This window comes from Homarus americanus, unplaced genomic scaffold (genome assembly GCF_018991925.1).
Source record: "Homarus americanus isolate GMGI-L3 unplaced genomic scaffold, GMGI_Hamer_2.0 scaffold52512, whole genome shotgun sequence".
Classification (NCBI taxonomy): domain Eukaryota; kingdom Metazoa; phylum Arthropoda; class Malacostraca; order Decapoda; family Nephropidae; genus Homarus; species Homarus americanus.
In genome coordinates this window covers 16,299,883-16,319,161 of record NW_024735442.1, presented here as the reverse complement: position 1 = coordinate 16,319,161, position 19,279 = coordinate 16,299,883, and the positions used below count along the sequence as shown (strand labels likewise).

Genomic DNA, 19,279 nt, shown 5'->3' with positions numbered 1-19,279 from the left:
TGGCTGCACACACAGTACAGTACTGTAATAGGTTCTTTGCTCCGACCTTGGGATCTTTAATATTTTATTATGAATAGTCCATGAATATTGTGTTTCTGAACCATTCATATCATTGAGTTGACTGATAGACAATTCATTAATGAAATACTAGTCATCAAACCAGGAGAGGGACAGTGTAGAGAACATCCACGCCTTACGTGCGGTCAGCCAGTGGACATTTAGTTTGGTCATGTCCATGGTTTTGTAGGCATGCGGCTTGCGTGCTGTGTGGATCACCGATAACTTGAGCTTACAGGTACCGGAGGCATTGGTGGTAAACAGGACGGTGATGCATTCCTTCTGCATCTTCCGGCCCCGAATCTTGCTGGCATTCTTTACAACGAAGGACTTGGAAGGTAGCTTTTTCCAGAAAAGACCAGATTCGTCCATGTTAAACACCTGGTCGTCACTGTACTGTCCTTCCTCCATAATCTCACGTAAAAACGGAGGAAATTCCCTAGCCGCAGCACGGTCAGCACTTGCTTCTTCACCACCAATGTTTATATTGGTGATCTTGTTCCGGATCTTAAACCTCTGTAAACCACCCAGAGGAAGCATTAAAGGGTTTGGGCTCTGTAATTCCCATCTTTCTTGCCACTGCAATGTACAGTTCACGTGCGTACTCCTTAACAGAGCGCGTGTCGACCGCCATGTTCCGTCGCGCCTGATGCACCAAGTACCTCACAAGTAATTTTTCTGTCTTGAGAAGCACCTGGTTGTGAAAATACTTGATCATAGAAGCACCTGTAGACTTTGTGATCTTCATGTGCTCCTTTATCTTGGCTGCATCCTTCTTTATTGTTCGAATCGTAGATTCATTCACACCATGCTGGCGCGCCAAATCAACCTGCCTTGTTCCTTTCTCCAACTCTTGGATGATGGTATACTTCACCTCGTAGCTTAAGGAACGTCGTGTCTTCTTTGGCTTAGTGCCGCTGGGTCCAGGTAAGGAAAGGTTTCTCTCTGGGGGCGGTGGTCCGGCGGAAGCCATTTTACAGAACAATGGATACACGTTCTGGCGTGGAGGGATGAAACTGGCGCGGCTAGGTCAAGCATCGTTTTTCCTCCCTCCCTCCCTCCCTCCCCAGGGTGGACACGTCATAATACTTTAAGCCAATCACAGCTAGCAGCAGAGGGGGGTAGGGATGCATGGCCAATCACAGTCCGATACGTCACATGACGTCAGTGATAACGCAACAAAGACACACACTGTGCAACCTTACTGCGCGGCTTGCCCAGGCGGAGGGAGGAGGGAGGGAGGGAGGAGGAGGGAGAGGCGAGAGCACAGGCAGGCAGGCGGGTGGGGCGAATCTAAAAATAGCGTCGCGCCGGACACTCTCCGCGTAATGGGGCTCACGCACCGCGTAATGTGAGCACGTTAGGTTCTGGCAGGGCACCGCGTTAACGTGGAAACGCGGAATGTGGGACCGCGTAAAGCGAGGGTTGACTGTACAGTGTACCTAAATTATTTGTTTGCCTTTTTTCTATCTATCATTAGAAATTCAACAATTCTACAACCTTTAAATTTATATCGTTGTATATATGGTATATCTACTCTCATTCCCTTCACCCATTAATTTTTTAGTGCATGTTGTATGACTTGTGTGAAACAAACTAACATATATAATTCTTCAGCAGTTTTTCCAAAAAATACCATCGTATTTCCTCTGCAGTTTTGAAGATGTGTATATAGCTACCAGAATGAGTTAAGAAGACTGAATGTACCACCCTGCTGTAAGTTTTAAACACATATGGCCAGCAATAACATTAATGAAAATGACTCTGCATGTACAACCCTATTAAATATGTTTTCATATACAAACATGATACTTAGTGAAAGGGATAGAGAAAGCTCCTGACCCTTACTCCAGATCAAAGCTTCCATAAAACTTAAAACCTGTACTTTTAGGCTAGTGGAAACTAAGTCGAGTATCCTATCACCAAAATAAATTATAGCACTGCACAATCATATCACATATCAACTAACTCTTGTATTCTACTGTACCACTAACATCCAATTTCCCCCATAGGTCACATACAAATAACTCAGGCAGAACTTAAAACTAAATATGATAAACAATAAGACCCATTTGACCTGAAAGTTTGTGTATAATCTCATTAATCTTGTTTTATGTGTCATAGTTCACATTACGTACTTACAAGACCTCCCAAATGAATAATGTACATAGCAGATGCCACTAGAAATACATTACAAAATCCTAACAGCACCCAACTGTTACTAAGATGAGAGAGCAGTAGTGATGACTGTCTTTGTAGGAGTACCGCTACCCAAATATTAATCATTGTAAGGCAATAAACACACCTAAACAATCTTATTGTGTAAACTGTCTTTTCTACGTGAACTATACAATATATTCATTGTCAGTGCTTAGCTCTTTGAGTTTGGCTTTACAAAATGTCAAATATGTGGTAAACATCAATTCTGTTTACTTACACTATGAGATATGAGCACAATCAAAATGTATAATAACTATTGAAAAGACACTAAAAAGAATATCCTTAGTCTTCATAATCAGATTATAAAGTGACATAGGTAACATGATATTGTTGGCTGCAATTAAAATTTTGCTACACCTCAAATGAAAGAGCCATAAAACTATGAAATACTTGCATTTAGAGCTCCATCAACAGAATTGTAACCATTGCTTAGATTCACTGCCACCATTATGTGTCATGATTTATGCAAAGCTGCTTCCTTAATATTTTAAATGGAGTAATACTTAGCTTTTTTTCTATTTCTAGTTCTTCTCTGCTTGAGTTAATTTTCACACTCACCAGGAAATGGAAGTGACAAGTATGAGGCACTATTTTTTTTCTATAATGATTCCATCATGATCACAGTGGTGTCTAACTGTCAAGCTCAGGTTCAACTGGACCAATAATAATTACTGCATAAACAAACTGTACTGTATAATAATACTCTATACTGATAATGCTCAGCAATGTGAAGAAAAATGGGTGCATTCCCCTCTCAAGTGCCTGTCGTTTCACTACCTGTTTCAAAAACCAATGAATAAGAAGAGAGCATTTTTCCCCTTTCAGCCTCAGAAAAAAATAACATAAGATTAAGAAGAGGAGTTCCCTGAATGTGCCATCACTCCACAAGAAAACTATGATCACCAACAAGATTAGATAATCCCACCAACATATGTAAACAGCAAACTACAGTATAGAGGCTGTGGGAACACTCAAAATATTATGCATTACACAACCTCATTTTTGTTAACTTCACATACATTGGTAGTATCCAATTAAGAATAAAAAAATAAAAACTGAGAGGTTGATAATCAAATTTAGAAACTGCTTTTAAAATAATGAAATAAATTACTATAGATAATCATCCCCTGAATGATTGCAACTCTTAAGCTGAAGATTTAAACCATCATGAGACATTATTGTAGACATAATATCTATGAGACTCGACTTCCAACCACTAACCTCATAAGTTTGTGACCCATGTCATCAGTAAGAGGGAGGAAACTCTGCCAACTAGTGTTTGTAATACTTCCCTCAAGCTGCTGGGACATGTCATGATCAGTCACACCCTGGCAGCCATTAATTATTATAATTTCAAAGAAAAAAGAATTACCAATTTGTGTGTGAAGTGTTGAGGTCTTCCAACTTTCCAGCATTTTACTATAAAACCTTGTCTTTTAAGATGTCATCTACTTTTGACCAGAAATATATAGTTGATGATTCAGCAAATTTAATCAAGAAGTTCCAGAAGAGGACTCCCTGCCTTAATGTCCCAAAAGTAAAATTGTTGGATCACTTGGCACTTAATTACAAATCACAAATACGGTATATACCGTATATTGTGAAAATTCAAGGGTTTACTGTACAAACAAATTCACGTATGCTATTACGGATATCTAGGATATAACAAAATTTACGAGTCTGACTCACAACCCCTTCCTGTAGGTAAATGACTTCAATCTACTGCAAATCCAAATATCTCAACACCTTTTGGTTCTTCACCTGGAGATTGTTTCAGGGAACAGTTTTACATACCTTTGGTGATGGTTATGTAAACTAATCCATGCAATATTACAGTGTGACCAACATACCTGAAGGGTTCAATAACTGTCCATTGGGATGTACTGTATATAATCATGTGAAATGATATTGTAGTTAATTCCTAAAAACATTGTCTAAATGTTACAGTAAGATTTAGTGGTGGTTTGTGTAACTCATTCATTTAGTCTGTCATCTGGAAGAATATACAGAGACGAGTAGAAAACCAGCTGCATTAATATATCCTCAAACAGTCGGCATGAACGTGATACAGAATGCACTTCTTCTAAAACTCAAGGGCTTAATCGAATGTTCCAAGATTAACATCTGTTTTCAGTAATGATGCAATGATGTTACAACAAAACCAAAATCAACAGTGTTTATCAACTCTATATGAAGTACTGTACTTTACTTCTAAAATTTAATTAGACTGCACTCAATAGAACTTTAGCCATTGTGCAAAAATATTTTATCTAAATTCAGACAAAAAGTTCAAAATCAATAGGGTTCATCAACTAAGTAAAAAGAACTTGCATTCTGGTAAATAGTCTAGTTGCCTCTGTCAGTCAGGAAAAATGAAGATTAATGGATAGATAATCAACAGGAAAATTGATAAATGAAAACACGCACGCACGCGCACACACACACACAAAGACAGTTGGGTGGCCAACAGCATGACGACCCCCAAAAAACATTTGTTCTTAAATGGAAAAGGATTATATAAATGTTACTAAACTATTTTCTATCTATAAAAGTAACAATGTTGAAAAGCTCCATTTCAAAACCAGAGTTTAACAAGACCAAATGTGTATAAAGAACTTATGAATGAAGTTTAGTTCAACCAAATTACCTGTAGATACAAACCAAATAGTAATAAACCTAAGAAGAGTGTGAGCAGAAATCAATGAAAAGATCCCAAACTTTTGAGGGAAGTTTGTGCCTCTCCATGAGGGAAAATTTTGTGATAATTTTCAATGGATATGCTGAAAACTAGCTTCACTATGGACACACCAGCAACCTATGAATGCAGGTCAGCAAACTGAGACTGGGAGCAGATACACCGAGAAGCATCAAAGAAAATAATGGTTTGGGTTTAGTCATTGTTTTTTGCAATAAGTAGTGACAAAGTCCATTTTGTATAACAATAGCTCAGTTGTCTCCAAAGAAAGCAAAGAGCTATTATCACCACCATTGGACCTGTCTTTGTCACTGTCACTGTCTGGTTTAATTTTCATTTACCTCAGTAGCTTAAATGATCTAAAGGAGCATTTGCATCTGCTCACAAAGTTGTCAATGTACAGTATTGTTTATTTAATCCTATTAATGATCCAGATGAACATGTAACTGGACCTGCTCCAATATGAACAAGAGGACACTGTAGAAAAAAATATAACACAGATTCTTGTGGCTTTCATTTTTCTAATATAATGAGTCCCTGCTTTAATTGTATTTCGTACAGTATAACCTGCACTAGAAATTACCTACATTTTATTTACCTTAACCATAAGATCATTCAGTGTTTTACTAATTCTCTTTTTCATGCCACACAACACTCACAGTATATAGCACTCCCATGTACTGTATTATAGGCCCATGGTTGGCTATATTCACATACTACATTCTATGTACTCACGAGAAGTTTAAAAGAGTATTATTAAAAAAAATTATTTTACTAAAAAATAATCAACATTTACTGATTCCCTTAAGTCTTGAAATGATCCCTTGAGTATTGCTTAACTATTTTGCATGACCACAATTTCAGCAAAAAATCAGGCTTTGAGTTTCACAATGATGAGGCACCCACAGTCATCAAACACTAATCTTTGACTGGCACAATATACCCTTTTCATCACATTGTGCTGTGTACCTCTTCTGTTTTTAACCATCTTGTCCTTAGTTGTGAATTTCCCAGCCTGTTAAATGGTCAGTTTTGTGGAGGTTAATACAGTAATTAGTTTCTTACTTGTTTAGAAACTGGTTCTTCAACTTATAATGATGTGTCTAAAGTTCAAATTTAATAAAAACACACAGGAAGAAGAACACCATACTAGTGTATATGTTAGTCTTTTTTTGCGAAATTGGGTATTTTGTAAAATTCCCGGCATATTTTGTGAAATAACTTACAAACAGACAACCTAAACTAACCTAACCTTATGATTAGGTTAAGTGAGAGGTGAGGTTAGGTTAGGATGGCTCGTATAGATTGATACACAGTTAAGTGGTCCTGTTCTTTGTTTTTTTTTAACTTTGGTTAGCCTGTTTGTAAGTTATTTTGCAAAAAAAAACGTAAAACAGCCAGTATATATAAAAAAAAAATTTACATCATTACTGTAACCTGTTTCTTATTCCTATTAAAGTTAAAATTCTTGAAAACCAAGTAGTATTGAGTATTGCAGTACAGTACATAGTTTAATTTATATAATACTTCTACTCTGACAAAATCACACAATTAATTGTTGAATTAAGTAAGTGAAATTCCCTCTAGCCAAGAAGACAAATCTGCTGTGCCTTCAACATCCAGAACCACCTCAGGAGGAGTGTCAGGCATACACAGTACCTGTGCTGCATCTCGACCAGAGAGGTAAGCTCCATGGACCGTTGAATAGAAGCTTGGGTGGCAGTGTTCACCAGCAAACAATACTGCTGGCTGTGAATAAAAAACAATTATATTTATCGAGTATCTTACTGGAAATGCCAAATATTGTATCAATAAACAACAGTCTCTTCTAAACTCTATACTAGTCCTTCATTAATTTGCTCTTTCTACTATCAGGGAAAAAGAAGAAACAAACCACAAAGTACAAATAAATTGAAGGGCAAACACTAGAATCATACAGGTTGTGTATTACTAAGAATTATTTTCTCAAAACATACAAGAATAGCCCGGGTTGGCTACCCCCCACACAAAAAACAACACCAGGTATAATCCTGAGGAATTGCACTAATATGGCCGGATACATGTCAGACATTGTTACAGTCAGTGAACTGTTATTTGTCAGGGTTACGTCCTAAAAAATAGGAATGATTAATGAAACAACAAATTGTGGAGAGTTTTCCCCATAAAAATTAGTGGAATAAGAGGGGTCATGTTCCTATGCGAGAATATTTTCAATTTCTATAAATGTTTGTTTCTAGGTCAGCATCCACACTTGCATGAGAAGGCAGCAATTTATGCATGCTTACATCCATAAACAAACATTCAAAAGGTCAAAATGGACTGAACAATGACAATCTACACTTCATTTTGTGACTGGTGACAAGGAATTTTATCCGAATATCAAAATATCCAGGACAGTACAGTACATGTATTTGTTTCAGAAGTGCAGTAGGTATTCCCCTATTTACAATGGGGTTATGTTCTTGAAAAACCCATCACAAGTTTGAAACACATTATCATAAATCAGGATCATTATAATATGGGGTTCAATGGGATAAGTTCCCAGCCAGTCAGACATCCACATGTACAGTATTACAAAAAATAAAATCAATTCCTCCACTAATAATATACTAAATAAAAACACTATTAAACAACACTCACCACATCATTAAGAACAAGTCTGGTCATCATCATATGTCCCCTTTGAAGCTAAGGGGACTCTTGAAGGTGGAGTGGAGGCATCACTCTGACTCCCACACAGCCTCTGGGGAGTCAGTCCCATGCCACTTCCCAATGTCAAGCTTCTCCTCCAGAGACACAGTTTTCCTGGGTGTCTTGGCCTTCCCAGACATTTTCAAAGTTACACTGCTCACTTCACAGTCATAAAAACAGAGCAAAAAGACTTGCCGCAAAAACAGTGCGAACAATGATTACGTTATTGTAGCCGACACTGCTCACATCATGTTCACAACAACAGAGGCAAAGCACTTTACAGTCACAAAAAAACATAGCAAAAATCGCTTCACAGTCACCAAAACAGAGTAATGTCTTCTCACTGTAAGATGCGATCACCATAGAACAAAGCATCAGTTGACCATGTGGCAACACATGGGTAGACCGCAGCTGACAAGTGCACAGGGATAAGCAGTCCATATTCAGCGTTGGCCAGACAATGACTATCACTCATGCAAATTTTTTTATTGTATGCCTGTATAGGGAGGTGATCTTAATATATCACCATCGTTCAAGCAAAATAATATCGCAAATAAATTAAAAATCGGGGTGTACCTGTACTATACCAAAAGTCAATATAAGAAGTATTTTTCTCAATTGTGAGGTTAATTTTTTTTTTTCACTGCACAATTTTAAGTAATGTATAATGAATAAGAAAATAAGACTTAACAGGTATCAACATTATATTACTAACAGGCTATTTTTTACAAAAAGACTATCCAAAAACTCTCCTTATATACAGGCATACTGTATAAATAAATGCTAAAATTGCAATTGGTCTCAGTCTTGACTTCTAAGGGTCTCGGTATCTGTTTTAGACCCAGTGGTCTCAACTCAAGTGGCAATGAATGTAAAGCCATATTAAAACAGTGTATCATGAGTTATCCACAAAGCCTGAAGACCATAAAACATTCAAAGGTCTTGTTACCTTCAAGGTTAATGTCTAAATAGCTTACCAGAATCATCAAAAAATCAAACAATACTTTTGCAATATGTAAATCAATATATTAAGGTAAATTTTCTAAGACTTACCCAGAGTAACAAAATAAATTAAAACAATGCCACAGTGCCAAATATCTTCAGTGTTTCTTAGAGCATAAAACTGAGAAATAAAGTGATGCAGTCCTTCTTACCTTGCTGCAGGTGGGCTGCATGTATAGTGGGTGGGAGATGTTGGTTATGTCCACCTGTGACGCTCCAATTCCTAGAGCCGAGTACGACCCTCGAGTGAAAGGTTGTGACCACCAGGTTGTGCTACAATAACAAAGTCTCTGAATAAATTTCTAAGGAGATGACTGTTTAGCCATCAAGAGAATAAAGTAAGGAATAAGAAATTTTTCTGAAGCTTCTGTTACTGTGAACTGCAGCTCAATATCACAAAAATGAAACTCTAAAGTACAGTACGTGTACAGGGCACAAACAAAGAAAAGACATGAACAAATTAATAGGGGTGTACTGTACTGGATTTCAGATCTTATTATGCAGCCACATAATGGAAAAATATTCAGCCAGATACAAGATAATTAGATGCACAAATCCCCTATAATGTACCTTGCTCAATGCTCAGTACTCCTTGAAACAGCATTTAATTTTTGAGGAATTTCTCTTAATCATATAGGGCATACTACAAGTACTGTAGACAGATTTTATGATGATCAAATACTGAGACAATAGGTAAAGGTTGGGATGGTCAGAAAACATGAGGAAGATCAGTTGGTTGATGTTGGGTTGATCAGAAGATGTGAGCAAGTTCATGTGTTATAAAGATTAACCAGCAGATGTGTGGGTGATCAGTAGATGTTAGAACAATCAATCAGAAAATGCATGGATTATCAGATATTGGAGTGATCAATCAGAAGATGATCCACCAGTGAAATAGAGGTGTTTCACACACACACACACACACACAAACATACACACACACAAACACACACACACACACACACAAACACACACACCCAAACACACAAACACACACACACACAAACACACACACACAAACACACACACACACACAAACACACACACACAAACACACACACACACACAAACACACACACACACTCTTCAGAGCTGATAGGATACATTAGCCAGATCTGTGAAACATAAAGCAGTCCTACAAATTCAATGTACTGTACTGTACAGTAGTGAAGAGAAGATTGAAGATACCCCAGAAATAGGAGAATTTCTTCTTCATGTACTAATTCATTGTATATGATTCATCTGGACAGATGGGAGTATGATAGCAAAGGAAACACAAGATGACACTGGGAATTTTACTCTTGATACATGTTTCAACCTTAGTCTTCCTCAGAGTAAAATTCCCAATGTCGTCTTGTACTTTTTTCTACCATGCTCCATACTAATTCATTCTTCTACAGGCAAAAAAAAATGAAATAAATAAATATATATCACGCGCACCTACAGTAATTTACTTGCATATATATATACAGGTTGACAATCCCTTATCCGAAATCCTTGGGGCCAGAGGCATTTCGGAATTTTTCGGTTTTCAGAATGTTTAATTATTATTATTATTGTTTTTTGTTTTGTTTTTTGGCCTACCCGGGCACAAGTCACTGACCCACATTGGGGCCTGGGTGGCGAAAATATAATAAAAATTATAATAATAATAACAATTCATAGGTCTAGGTCGTGTTTCTTACTTTTGATCTTTTTTTCATTCTTTTATTTCTTTATTATTATTATTATTTTATTATTACAGTATTATTGTTATTATTATTATTAATTGTATTATTATATTTTATTATTATTATTATTATTATTATTGTTATCATTATTATTTTATTTTGGTGTATTTTTTATTACAATTTTTATTTACTATGAATAATTATTATAATTATTATTACTATTACATTTTCGCCCCCAGGCCCCGATGTGGGTCAGTGATCTATGCCCGGGTGGGCTAATCCCTGTTTATATAAAAAAAAAAAAAGTTTGCCCACAAAAAAAACTTTCGGTTTTTGGAATTTCGGATAAAGGGTTGTCAACCTGTATATATAGTCAACCTGTATATATATATATATATATATATATATATATATATATATATATATATATATATATATATATATATATATATATATATATATATATATATATATATATATATATATATATACTGTATATACACACAGTATGCAATCTTCTACATAAATAAAAATTGGCATACAAGAGACAACTTCTTGGTATTTTTGGAGACATCAACAATCCTCTCCATTATAACCAAAATTAACTTACTTGATACATCTCTTTGGTTTGGGTATGAAAGGATCATTCAAAAACTGACGAAGGATTTCAGTACATTTCTCAGAGACGACATCAAATGCGAGAGTTTCCATATATTTGGCTTCCTCTCCAGAGATCCATGCTAAGAGAAGTGTTTCAGACACTTTGGTAAAAGAGTAAATCTTCTTAAACCATCGCTCACTCACTGGTTCCTTAAGGTCTATTGGATCCCACAAACACAGCACTTCTGATAAACCAGGGTTCAAAAATGGCCGTTCATATTCTAAATATATTTTGTCCACTACACCAAAGCATAATCTGTTAATAGAATCAACCTTGTAGTCTGGAAGCGGTGGGTCAAATAGCGTCTTTCCACTTTCCTTTAACACTCCTAATGGAATAGTACAAATTACATGCTCAGCATAAAACTTTTTGCCATTTTTACAAATCACTTCCACCTTAGGTCGAACCTTCTTTGATGGGGATGTAGCTACAGAGGCATGTCCACTCCTACAGCCAGGAAGGTGAATGTCAGAATTTAGTAAGGTTTTGTTTGTGATATCTTCTCCCAGCCCTGAATCTGTGGTGTTAAATCCCTCCAATCCAGCTCTCCATCTGATTGATGTAACCGGGTGTCCTTTCAAGAATTTTTCATCTGGGATGTCTTTAGTAAGAGGGCCAAGAATACTGCTGTAACCCCCTGGCAATATTATGTTACCTCCTGGGAGCTCTGTGTAACTACCAATTTCCATGAGATCAATTTCTTCCATCGAATCACATCCACTTATACAAGTTTCACGGTTCAGGAGGTAGTTAAATATGAGGTTTCTGATGTGTCTCTCGTGTCCAGAGAACTGCTCAAGATATATGGACATCTCTAATTTGAGGTGAGCTCCTACACTTTTAACACCATCTGGAGGAAGATACTTGCATAGAAAATATTCCTCACACCGTTTGAAGAACCAGAAGTATGCATCATATATCTCCTGAAAAGAGGAAACATAGAAGTAAAGCAATAATCCTTAAACTGTACTCAGCAAGAATTATCTTCCAGACTATTCTGATGGTGAAAGTAACAAGGTTAAACAATTTAAATCCGCCATTTCCTTTGTTCATATTATACTTAGGCAGAAACATATACAGGGTACTAATATAATAGAAGGTCTACTTATGTCTGTAAAAATTCTATTCAAACATATTTACATAAAACTGTACATATTTTACATTGCCTGCCCAGTCTACAGCTGATAACAGATACATTTTCTGAAGGTTATAACTTAGAGTTGGTTAATGGCCCTAAATCTTGGAACCCTGACCTGTGACCAACCTCACCGAAACAGAAGCTTCCAGGAAAAACAAAAAGTAGGAAAAATCTCCAAATACTGTACTGCATTAATTACAGTACTCACACTGGAAGGGTTGAAATAGTGTGATCCAATACTTCATTTCACTTTGAACAAAACATTTTGAATTTATTGTTTGTACAAAACAAAAATACTGAACAAAAAATATCAACATGTCAGAAATGCTGGGCATGAATAGGCTCTAGAATGTACAGACAGCACGAAAGGTTCCCTGTATCTACACCTGCAGTCCATACATTGAGTTGCCAGTTACTCTTTATCTTCTGTTTTCTATAAGGTGTTTTAATTGTGTCAGTGAGCACACTGGGTTTCACATAATACGAATAGCTAAAGCAATGAGCATGATTTCTTATCATGTGGTTACTGTATAATAAAGAGGTTTTCTAAGTTCGTTTCATAGCACAACTTATAAAACTTACAAAATATAGTAATTTATAGTGTTCTTCCTCTTGGATGATGTCTTATGTTTCATCCAATACTGTAACTTTAGATCAAATATAAGCCAAAAGACTGAGGGGTAAAAGAAACCTCACTTCATCTCATGATACACAGAATTCTATACGACAACTCGCTTCTTATAGCAGAAAACATTTGTTATTTGGGTAATACAATGTAGTACTGTACAGTATATTCAGTATATAATAACAAAATAATGTCTTTTTCGTCAAGGTCTTCTATATATTATGGTTAATTTCTCTATTTTAACTATACTATATGACATACAGGATACAGTAATATATTTGTTACACAATGTTTCACACAATCAGAAATACAGTACTGCACCATTACCAAATGTCAGTCACAATGACCATTTTGAAGGCCATCAGACCAGGGGTGAAAAACCTTTTTTTACTGACTGTACCTGAACAAGTGCCAATGTTGATCAAGTCTGACCTTAAAGGAACTCACACTCAGTGCTGTCTTAATATTTTTTGGCTGGTAATTCCAAGAGTTTACAACTCCTACTGTTACAACATTCTTTAGCAAGTTATTACAACAGTTCACAACTCTTGCTGTCACAACATCCTCTAGCAAGTTATTACTGTACAACACTTCAGAACTCTTACTCAAAAGAAGCTAGCTCTTACAATTTTCTGTATTCGTGGCTTGTTTAACTTGAGGCTGTTATCTTTAGTGCAAGACCATCATATGTTTTTAATGTTTCTCCCACCCTCAATACCACAGAAAATGACAGCCGAATGTGTCATCTGCTACCACTGACCAGTAGTATCAATGCAGATCACACTGACAAAGTTCTACTGCTCCATCATTCACCTTGAGTCTAAACAACTGCTAGTCCAGGAAGCAATTGTTCACTCATGGTGAGTTATACTGTAATATGTTAAAAAAAAAAAATTTAAATGATGGAATTAGTGGTGAAGTGAGGAAAAGGTGTCTTTACGGAATTTTTTGGTGAATACAATATTTTGAGGCTGCAATCCCATACTCTATATTTCCTACTGAAACACATAATGACATAATGCGACAATTCTCGGTCTTACTCTTGCATTACTGTACATCAAGGGTCTACTGTAGTTTAACCTTCATAGGTATCTGGCACACTATAATAGCCTAAACAATTCCCTATCAATTCTAAATGTGAGTTTGCTGGGGTCGTTTATGTCCCAGTTGCTTTTTGCAAGTCATGAAACTTTGTGAGTAGAGGAGTTCATAATTAATTATTGTCTGATTGAAAAAATGGCCCAATACATTCAGCTGAATTTGTGTGAGTGTGTGTAAACAAAATACAACATAGCCTACTGGCTGGCCTAAAGCAACAGATGGCTACCAACAAGGAAGAAAACTTAACCTCACCCTAGGAATCTCTGGTTTTCTAAGATCCAGTTTCAAGAGTCTGTACCAGTGCAACATTTACACTGTATAGTCTCTCTTCGACTTACGACAACCCGGAAATCCGACGGCCATGGTCGTATAAAATATTTTTCACATTACTGGTACGTATTTTCGAGTCCCGACGTTAGTGATCGCGTTGTGTACTGACAAAATTTTTGTTTGTGAATTCCCTTTAAAATGGCTAGCAAGCGTAAAAGTGAGAGTACTCGTGGTGCTGAGAAGAAAAAAGACACCCATTTTAGAATTTCTATGTATTATTTTCGCCTTTTCGACTTACGCCCAATTCGACTTACGACCTGGTCGTCGGGACGGAACCCCATCGTAAGTCGAGGAGAGATTATACTTGACACACACATTCACCTTGTCAACCCCTACAACTGATGCATTATTTAGTTGCAGTAATATCTTTCAAAGATTTGGCACTGAAGTACAGTCTAAGTGTTACAATGACACTTTAATCTCATTAGTACAAGACCTTGACTTTAACCTTCAACAAATGTAAACCAAAAAATATGAGTTTCCATGGATGACCTTTAGAAATCTAATCAGAATGCTTGAAGGCAACAACAGAAAGAGTCTGACAGTTATTGTTTGGGCTGAAAAACAAAAAGAATAATAAACTGAGAAGTAAAGGCAGATGTGGAAGTTCTGTTATGACATGGGTATGGTCTGGATTGTGAAAAACACTCATACAGGGTACATGAAAACATCTGCCCCATTTTATTATGTTCCAATAAAGCAGACTTAGGGTAATTAACCAGCACCTCAATACATTCAAAAGATTTCTGAGAAAATACAAATGCCCTGTATCACAAATCATAAAAGCATTACAATAAGATTTTACCTGCAATATATGGAATGGCACCCTTTTACCATCTGGAAGTGTGGCAACAACATTGTGTGGCTTGTTTTCTTGGATGATGTTGACAAGTCCATGTGAGGAGGCCAGCTCATAGATAGGATTGCCCAATATACCATGTATCCAATTGGCACCTAGTTCCATTCTCCGTCCATCTATAGCATATAACAAAAAATAATTAACTCCAGGACAGTCCAGTATATAGCCACTTCTGACATGGCAGGCAGATTTTAGAATAAAATTTTAGTTTCAGTCATCCCTGTAGTAATATCTCCATTAGCCGGAATCCCTCTTAACCGGAACTCTCCGATAACCGGGATTGACATTTTTTGGGGGAAAATCGTTCCCAAAGCTGGAAATTTCTGGAAAATTCTGAGAAAAATTTCCCAGTACCCAGAAAAATTCCAGGGATGGGGGATTTCTTTCCAGGTTTGAGAGGTGATGTACTGTAATGCACAATTTCTGGAACTTCCAAGAAAAATTTTCCGTCGCCCAGAAAATTCCGTAAAATTCTGGGGATGGGGAAATTTTTCCAGCTTTGAAAGGGACGTCTTGTCACCTGGAAATCTCTCATGCCCAAAGGTGCTCTGCACTAATTGTTCCAGCTAATGGAGATGTCACTATTTACATATGCAACCTAACCTAATGTAACCTAACTCACCCTGACCAACCTAACCTAGCCACAAAACCCAGGAACTATATCTAACCAAATTGGGAGGGCTTCACCCACCAGACCCAACCTTTCTAATGGGGATTAAGTTCCTAACATTCCCAGGATGATCAAAACTAAAATAATATCACCCAAACTATGTGATTTCCAACATATATGAAGGTCCAAATCATTCAAAAAACATAGGAAAACATTGGAATAACAAACTTTGGATATCTTATCTTACCTAACCTAACCTAATTCCTAAGTTTCCCCTGGATGACCGAAACTGAAATAATACCGATTTTAGAGTCCTCTCTGCAAACATGACATAAAAAAGTGTAAAAGTGATATTATACAAAACTTATTGCTCATGCACTTTTTGTCAATTTCATGAGGTAACACAGTGGCATGTTAAGGCATGTAACTCATTAAGACTAATACCAAAAAAAAAAAAAATAGGAAATATGCAATTACTCCAACATTTTTATGGATATTAAGGAAAGAAACTAAGATTTCTTGTTGCTTGTGAAGCGGGATAAAGTACAAAAAATTAATAAAAATACGGTAAAGGTGTAGAAGAGGGTGACCACCAGAAGGAATTGTGTTTAATATCATGGTAAATTTGCATAAGCGCACCACACTCTGTTAGAAAGTCAAAAATATATTTTTATAGTGTATTTGTGTGTTTTGACCGAATATGACCTTCATTTCTGTCGGAAATTGGCAGTTTTTCTTTAATCGACTTTTTTTCGTGGGACGTTTTTCGAAAAAAATAATGGCTAAGCGAATAAAAAATACACCAAAAAACACTAGAAAAACAAACCAAACCAAACCAAACCAAACCTAACCTAACTGACTCTCACCATATGATGGAATCACCTATTTCTTACCTTATTGGCCTGGTTCTTGTTCGTCGTTGGATTCTGAGATTCTTACAGGTTGCTGACGTTGATTCGAGACCCAAAATAAAAATCGAACTTGATTGGGCCAAAAATACCGCGACTTAAATAAAAAATCATTTTAATGGGTTGCAAAAAAAAAATGCTTTTGATTGGCCACGTGATGTGTACGGGAACACATGAGCGTGATGATTTATGAAAGAGACACGCAGTGTGGGAGGTGAGGTAGGCGATAATGGCATTAGATTAATGGAAGAAAATAGAGAAAATTTTGGATACCCTATCTACGTTATTATACATTTGCGACGTTAATATATTAGATGAAAATTATCTTAGAATTAGACGTCTTACTCGAATATGGTAATAGATTAGTGGTAGGAATGTGTGGTGTGAAAACGCAATACAGTAATACCAATATCATGATATTAAACACATAAATGGAATTGACAATGCATAGAACCTAATAGAACCTGACCTAACAAACCCATAGGTTGGCTATGTTAGGTCAGGTTCTATTAGGTTATATGCATTGTCGTTTCCATTTTTGTGTTTATTATCATGATATTAGTGTGTAGAAATTTGTCAACCAATTCAGACAATTCCTTCTGGTAGTCACCCTATTCTACACCTTTACCAAAAATACTTAAAATCATAATAGAAAGTTGTCGTTTCTTTTAACATACTTAAAATCATCAAAACAATAAGTACAGCAAAAATAAAGAAAATTAACAAACAACTTATGGTGTTAGCCGTTATCTACACCTTTACCCACTTAACATAATACACACCAAACAATACTTGATTTCTGTGATTTTTTACCTATAGTAATGGCGATAATCCTTCCTCCAACTCTGTTTCTTCCTTCAATGATCACAAAATCGTTTATGTTGTTTTTTAACAAGTGGTTGGCCGCCGATAATCCTGCCATGCCTGCACCGATAATGACAGTTCTGCAGGTGCGTACATTATCAGGGTTATTGCCGTCCCCGCCTGTGTCGTCTGCCTTCACCTCCGACATGTTTACATTTCTTGACTGAGACAGTGTTGCCAGCGCCCAGATTCTCGCAGTGCCGCCTCCCTACTGCTAACTGTAGCGGATCATCAGTTTCATCACTCCTCCGGAAATCCTTGATAGGCGTATTCATAAATATGTATTGTACAATTTACATTCTGCAGTATTAATTACTCGGATCACCTGAAGAATCGTCACCCCAGATTTTGACAGGGTGATAATTCTTCGGGTGGGACTGTGGAGTATGGGATGTTTGTGTTCACACTCAGGATGGGATGGAGAAAGGAAACTCACAATGTGCTCTCTGTATACATGTTGTATTGGATGTACAATGCAGCTTGGTACTGGTTAGTGGCAGCGTGGTTACAAGCGTGATGTAGAGAGAGCTGGTTGGTGAGGATACTCAGAGGACAGCTCGTGGGTCGCCATGCTCGCCGGCGGGAGCGAGGACCGCCAGGCAGCGGCGGAGGTGGTGGTGTAGCTTGCTGCGGCTGTAGCTAGAAGAGGGAGGGCACCACGAGGTCAGGTCTTAAATAGCGGAGGTAGGCGTGGCTTAGTAGTTGACCTCCGTGATGTATGGCGGCGCTGGTTGACCCAGACCACGAGGCATACACTGGGGAATTCGCGGGATCGGCTACTCAGCGACAAACAGCGTTTGTAGGGGAGAAATCCACTACAGGACAACCGGGGGTGACGAGTCTTCAGATGGTAAAGCCTGAGGTGACTGACCATTCTTCAGTAGGGTCAGGGCCCTCCACGGTGGTTAATCTTCAGGCATAACCTAACCTAACCTATCCATTGTAATACGAGTCGTGTATTTTGAAATATTGAGTAAAGTATTTTATATTCAGCCGTGATGATTCTTCAGCTGGAGCGGGCTGAAGTGATGATTTTTCACATCGAGCGGGCTGGGGTTGAAGATTCTTCAAGTGGGACAACCTGGGGTTATGATTCTTCAAGTGGACACTCTGGGATCACGATTCTTCAGGTGATCCAATTGCTCAATTGTTTTCACATTACAGCCGTAATTACGAGCATTTCAGCCTCTTTAACTTTGAACTTAGAAAACTGAATAGCATGAGAAGACAGAGTGTAGAACTGCACACAGAGTTCAATCTCTTATAATTTTTATATTTGTTGGAATAGTGTATTACTACCCTTGTTACACGCTATACCAAGTAGACCTGCGGTAGTAATCCGCCAGCCTTGGATAGTCCAAGCGAAATGTAATCATTACATTTCGCTTGGACTATCCAAGGCTGGCGGATTACTACCGCAGTTCTACTTGGTATAGTGTTATTTTGCATGTTGAATTCTATCAAATAAACTTTCACTAACACTCCTGTAGATATACATTACTGATTGGAGACCAAGCGTAAGCTTAAGCAAAGGACCCTCCTGGAAATAAGTACCTGACAGCTTTGGCAGCTATCTTTGGTCATTTCTTATTTTTTACCATATTGTCATTTACCTGCACTTTCTCGGCACACAGGAAACTGTCTACTCCACGGCCTACGTGCATGTGATCTATGTTACGCACAGTTGGCAAATACAAGGCGTGCACTGGATCCAAAAGTATAATTCTGTACTTGGTCAAATAAGTCCAGTCTGGTGGGGATAACAGTGTGAGATTGTAGTGGTACACCAGCTCCTCTTCCTGCCCCAAGCACCATGTCCTACCGACCCCAACACACCCGTCCTGCCTC

The 19,279-nt window shown here is 37.4% G+C and overlaps 1 protein-coding gene across 1 annotated transcript; it reads right to left on the bottom strand.

Moving 5' to 3' along the window:
- Positions 1-1,374: 1,374 nt before the first annotated feature.
- LOC121871075 (peroxisomal N(1)-acetyl-spermine/spermidine oxidase-like) lies at positions 1,375-17,580 on the bottom strand. The gene is made up of 5 exons (XM_042373195.1): positions 17,381-17,580; positions 14,996-15,165; positions 10,946-11,919; positions 8,818-8,938; positions 1,375-6,721 (listed from the first exon to the last, which is right to left on the bottom strand). Exons 1-5 carry the CDS (start codon positions 17,577-17,579, stop codon positions 6,536-6,538), a joined length of 1,650 nt encoding a protein of 549 aa, XP_042229129.1. The 5' UTR covers position 17,580; the 3' UTR covers positions 1,375-6,535.
- Between the last annotated feature and the right edge of the window lie 1,699 nt (positions 17,581-19,279).

What these genes read in the sequence shown, in the direction of transcription:
- LOC121871075 (XM_042373195.1), bottom strand. Translation starts at nt 17,579, where the DNA reads ATGTCGGAGGTGAAGGCAGACGACACAGGCGGGGACGGCAATAACCCT. An exon ending in TGCCATTCCATATATTGCAG is followed by an intron (nt 11,920 to 14,995) that starts GTAAAATCTTAT and finishes TCCTCTTTTCAG; the next exon opens with GAGATATATGATGCATACTT. An exon ending in TGCAGCCCACCTGCAGCAAG is followed by an intron (nt 6,722 to 8,817) that starts GTAAGAAGGACT and finishes TTTTATTCACAG; the next exon opens with CCAGCAGTATTGTTTGCTGG.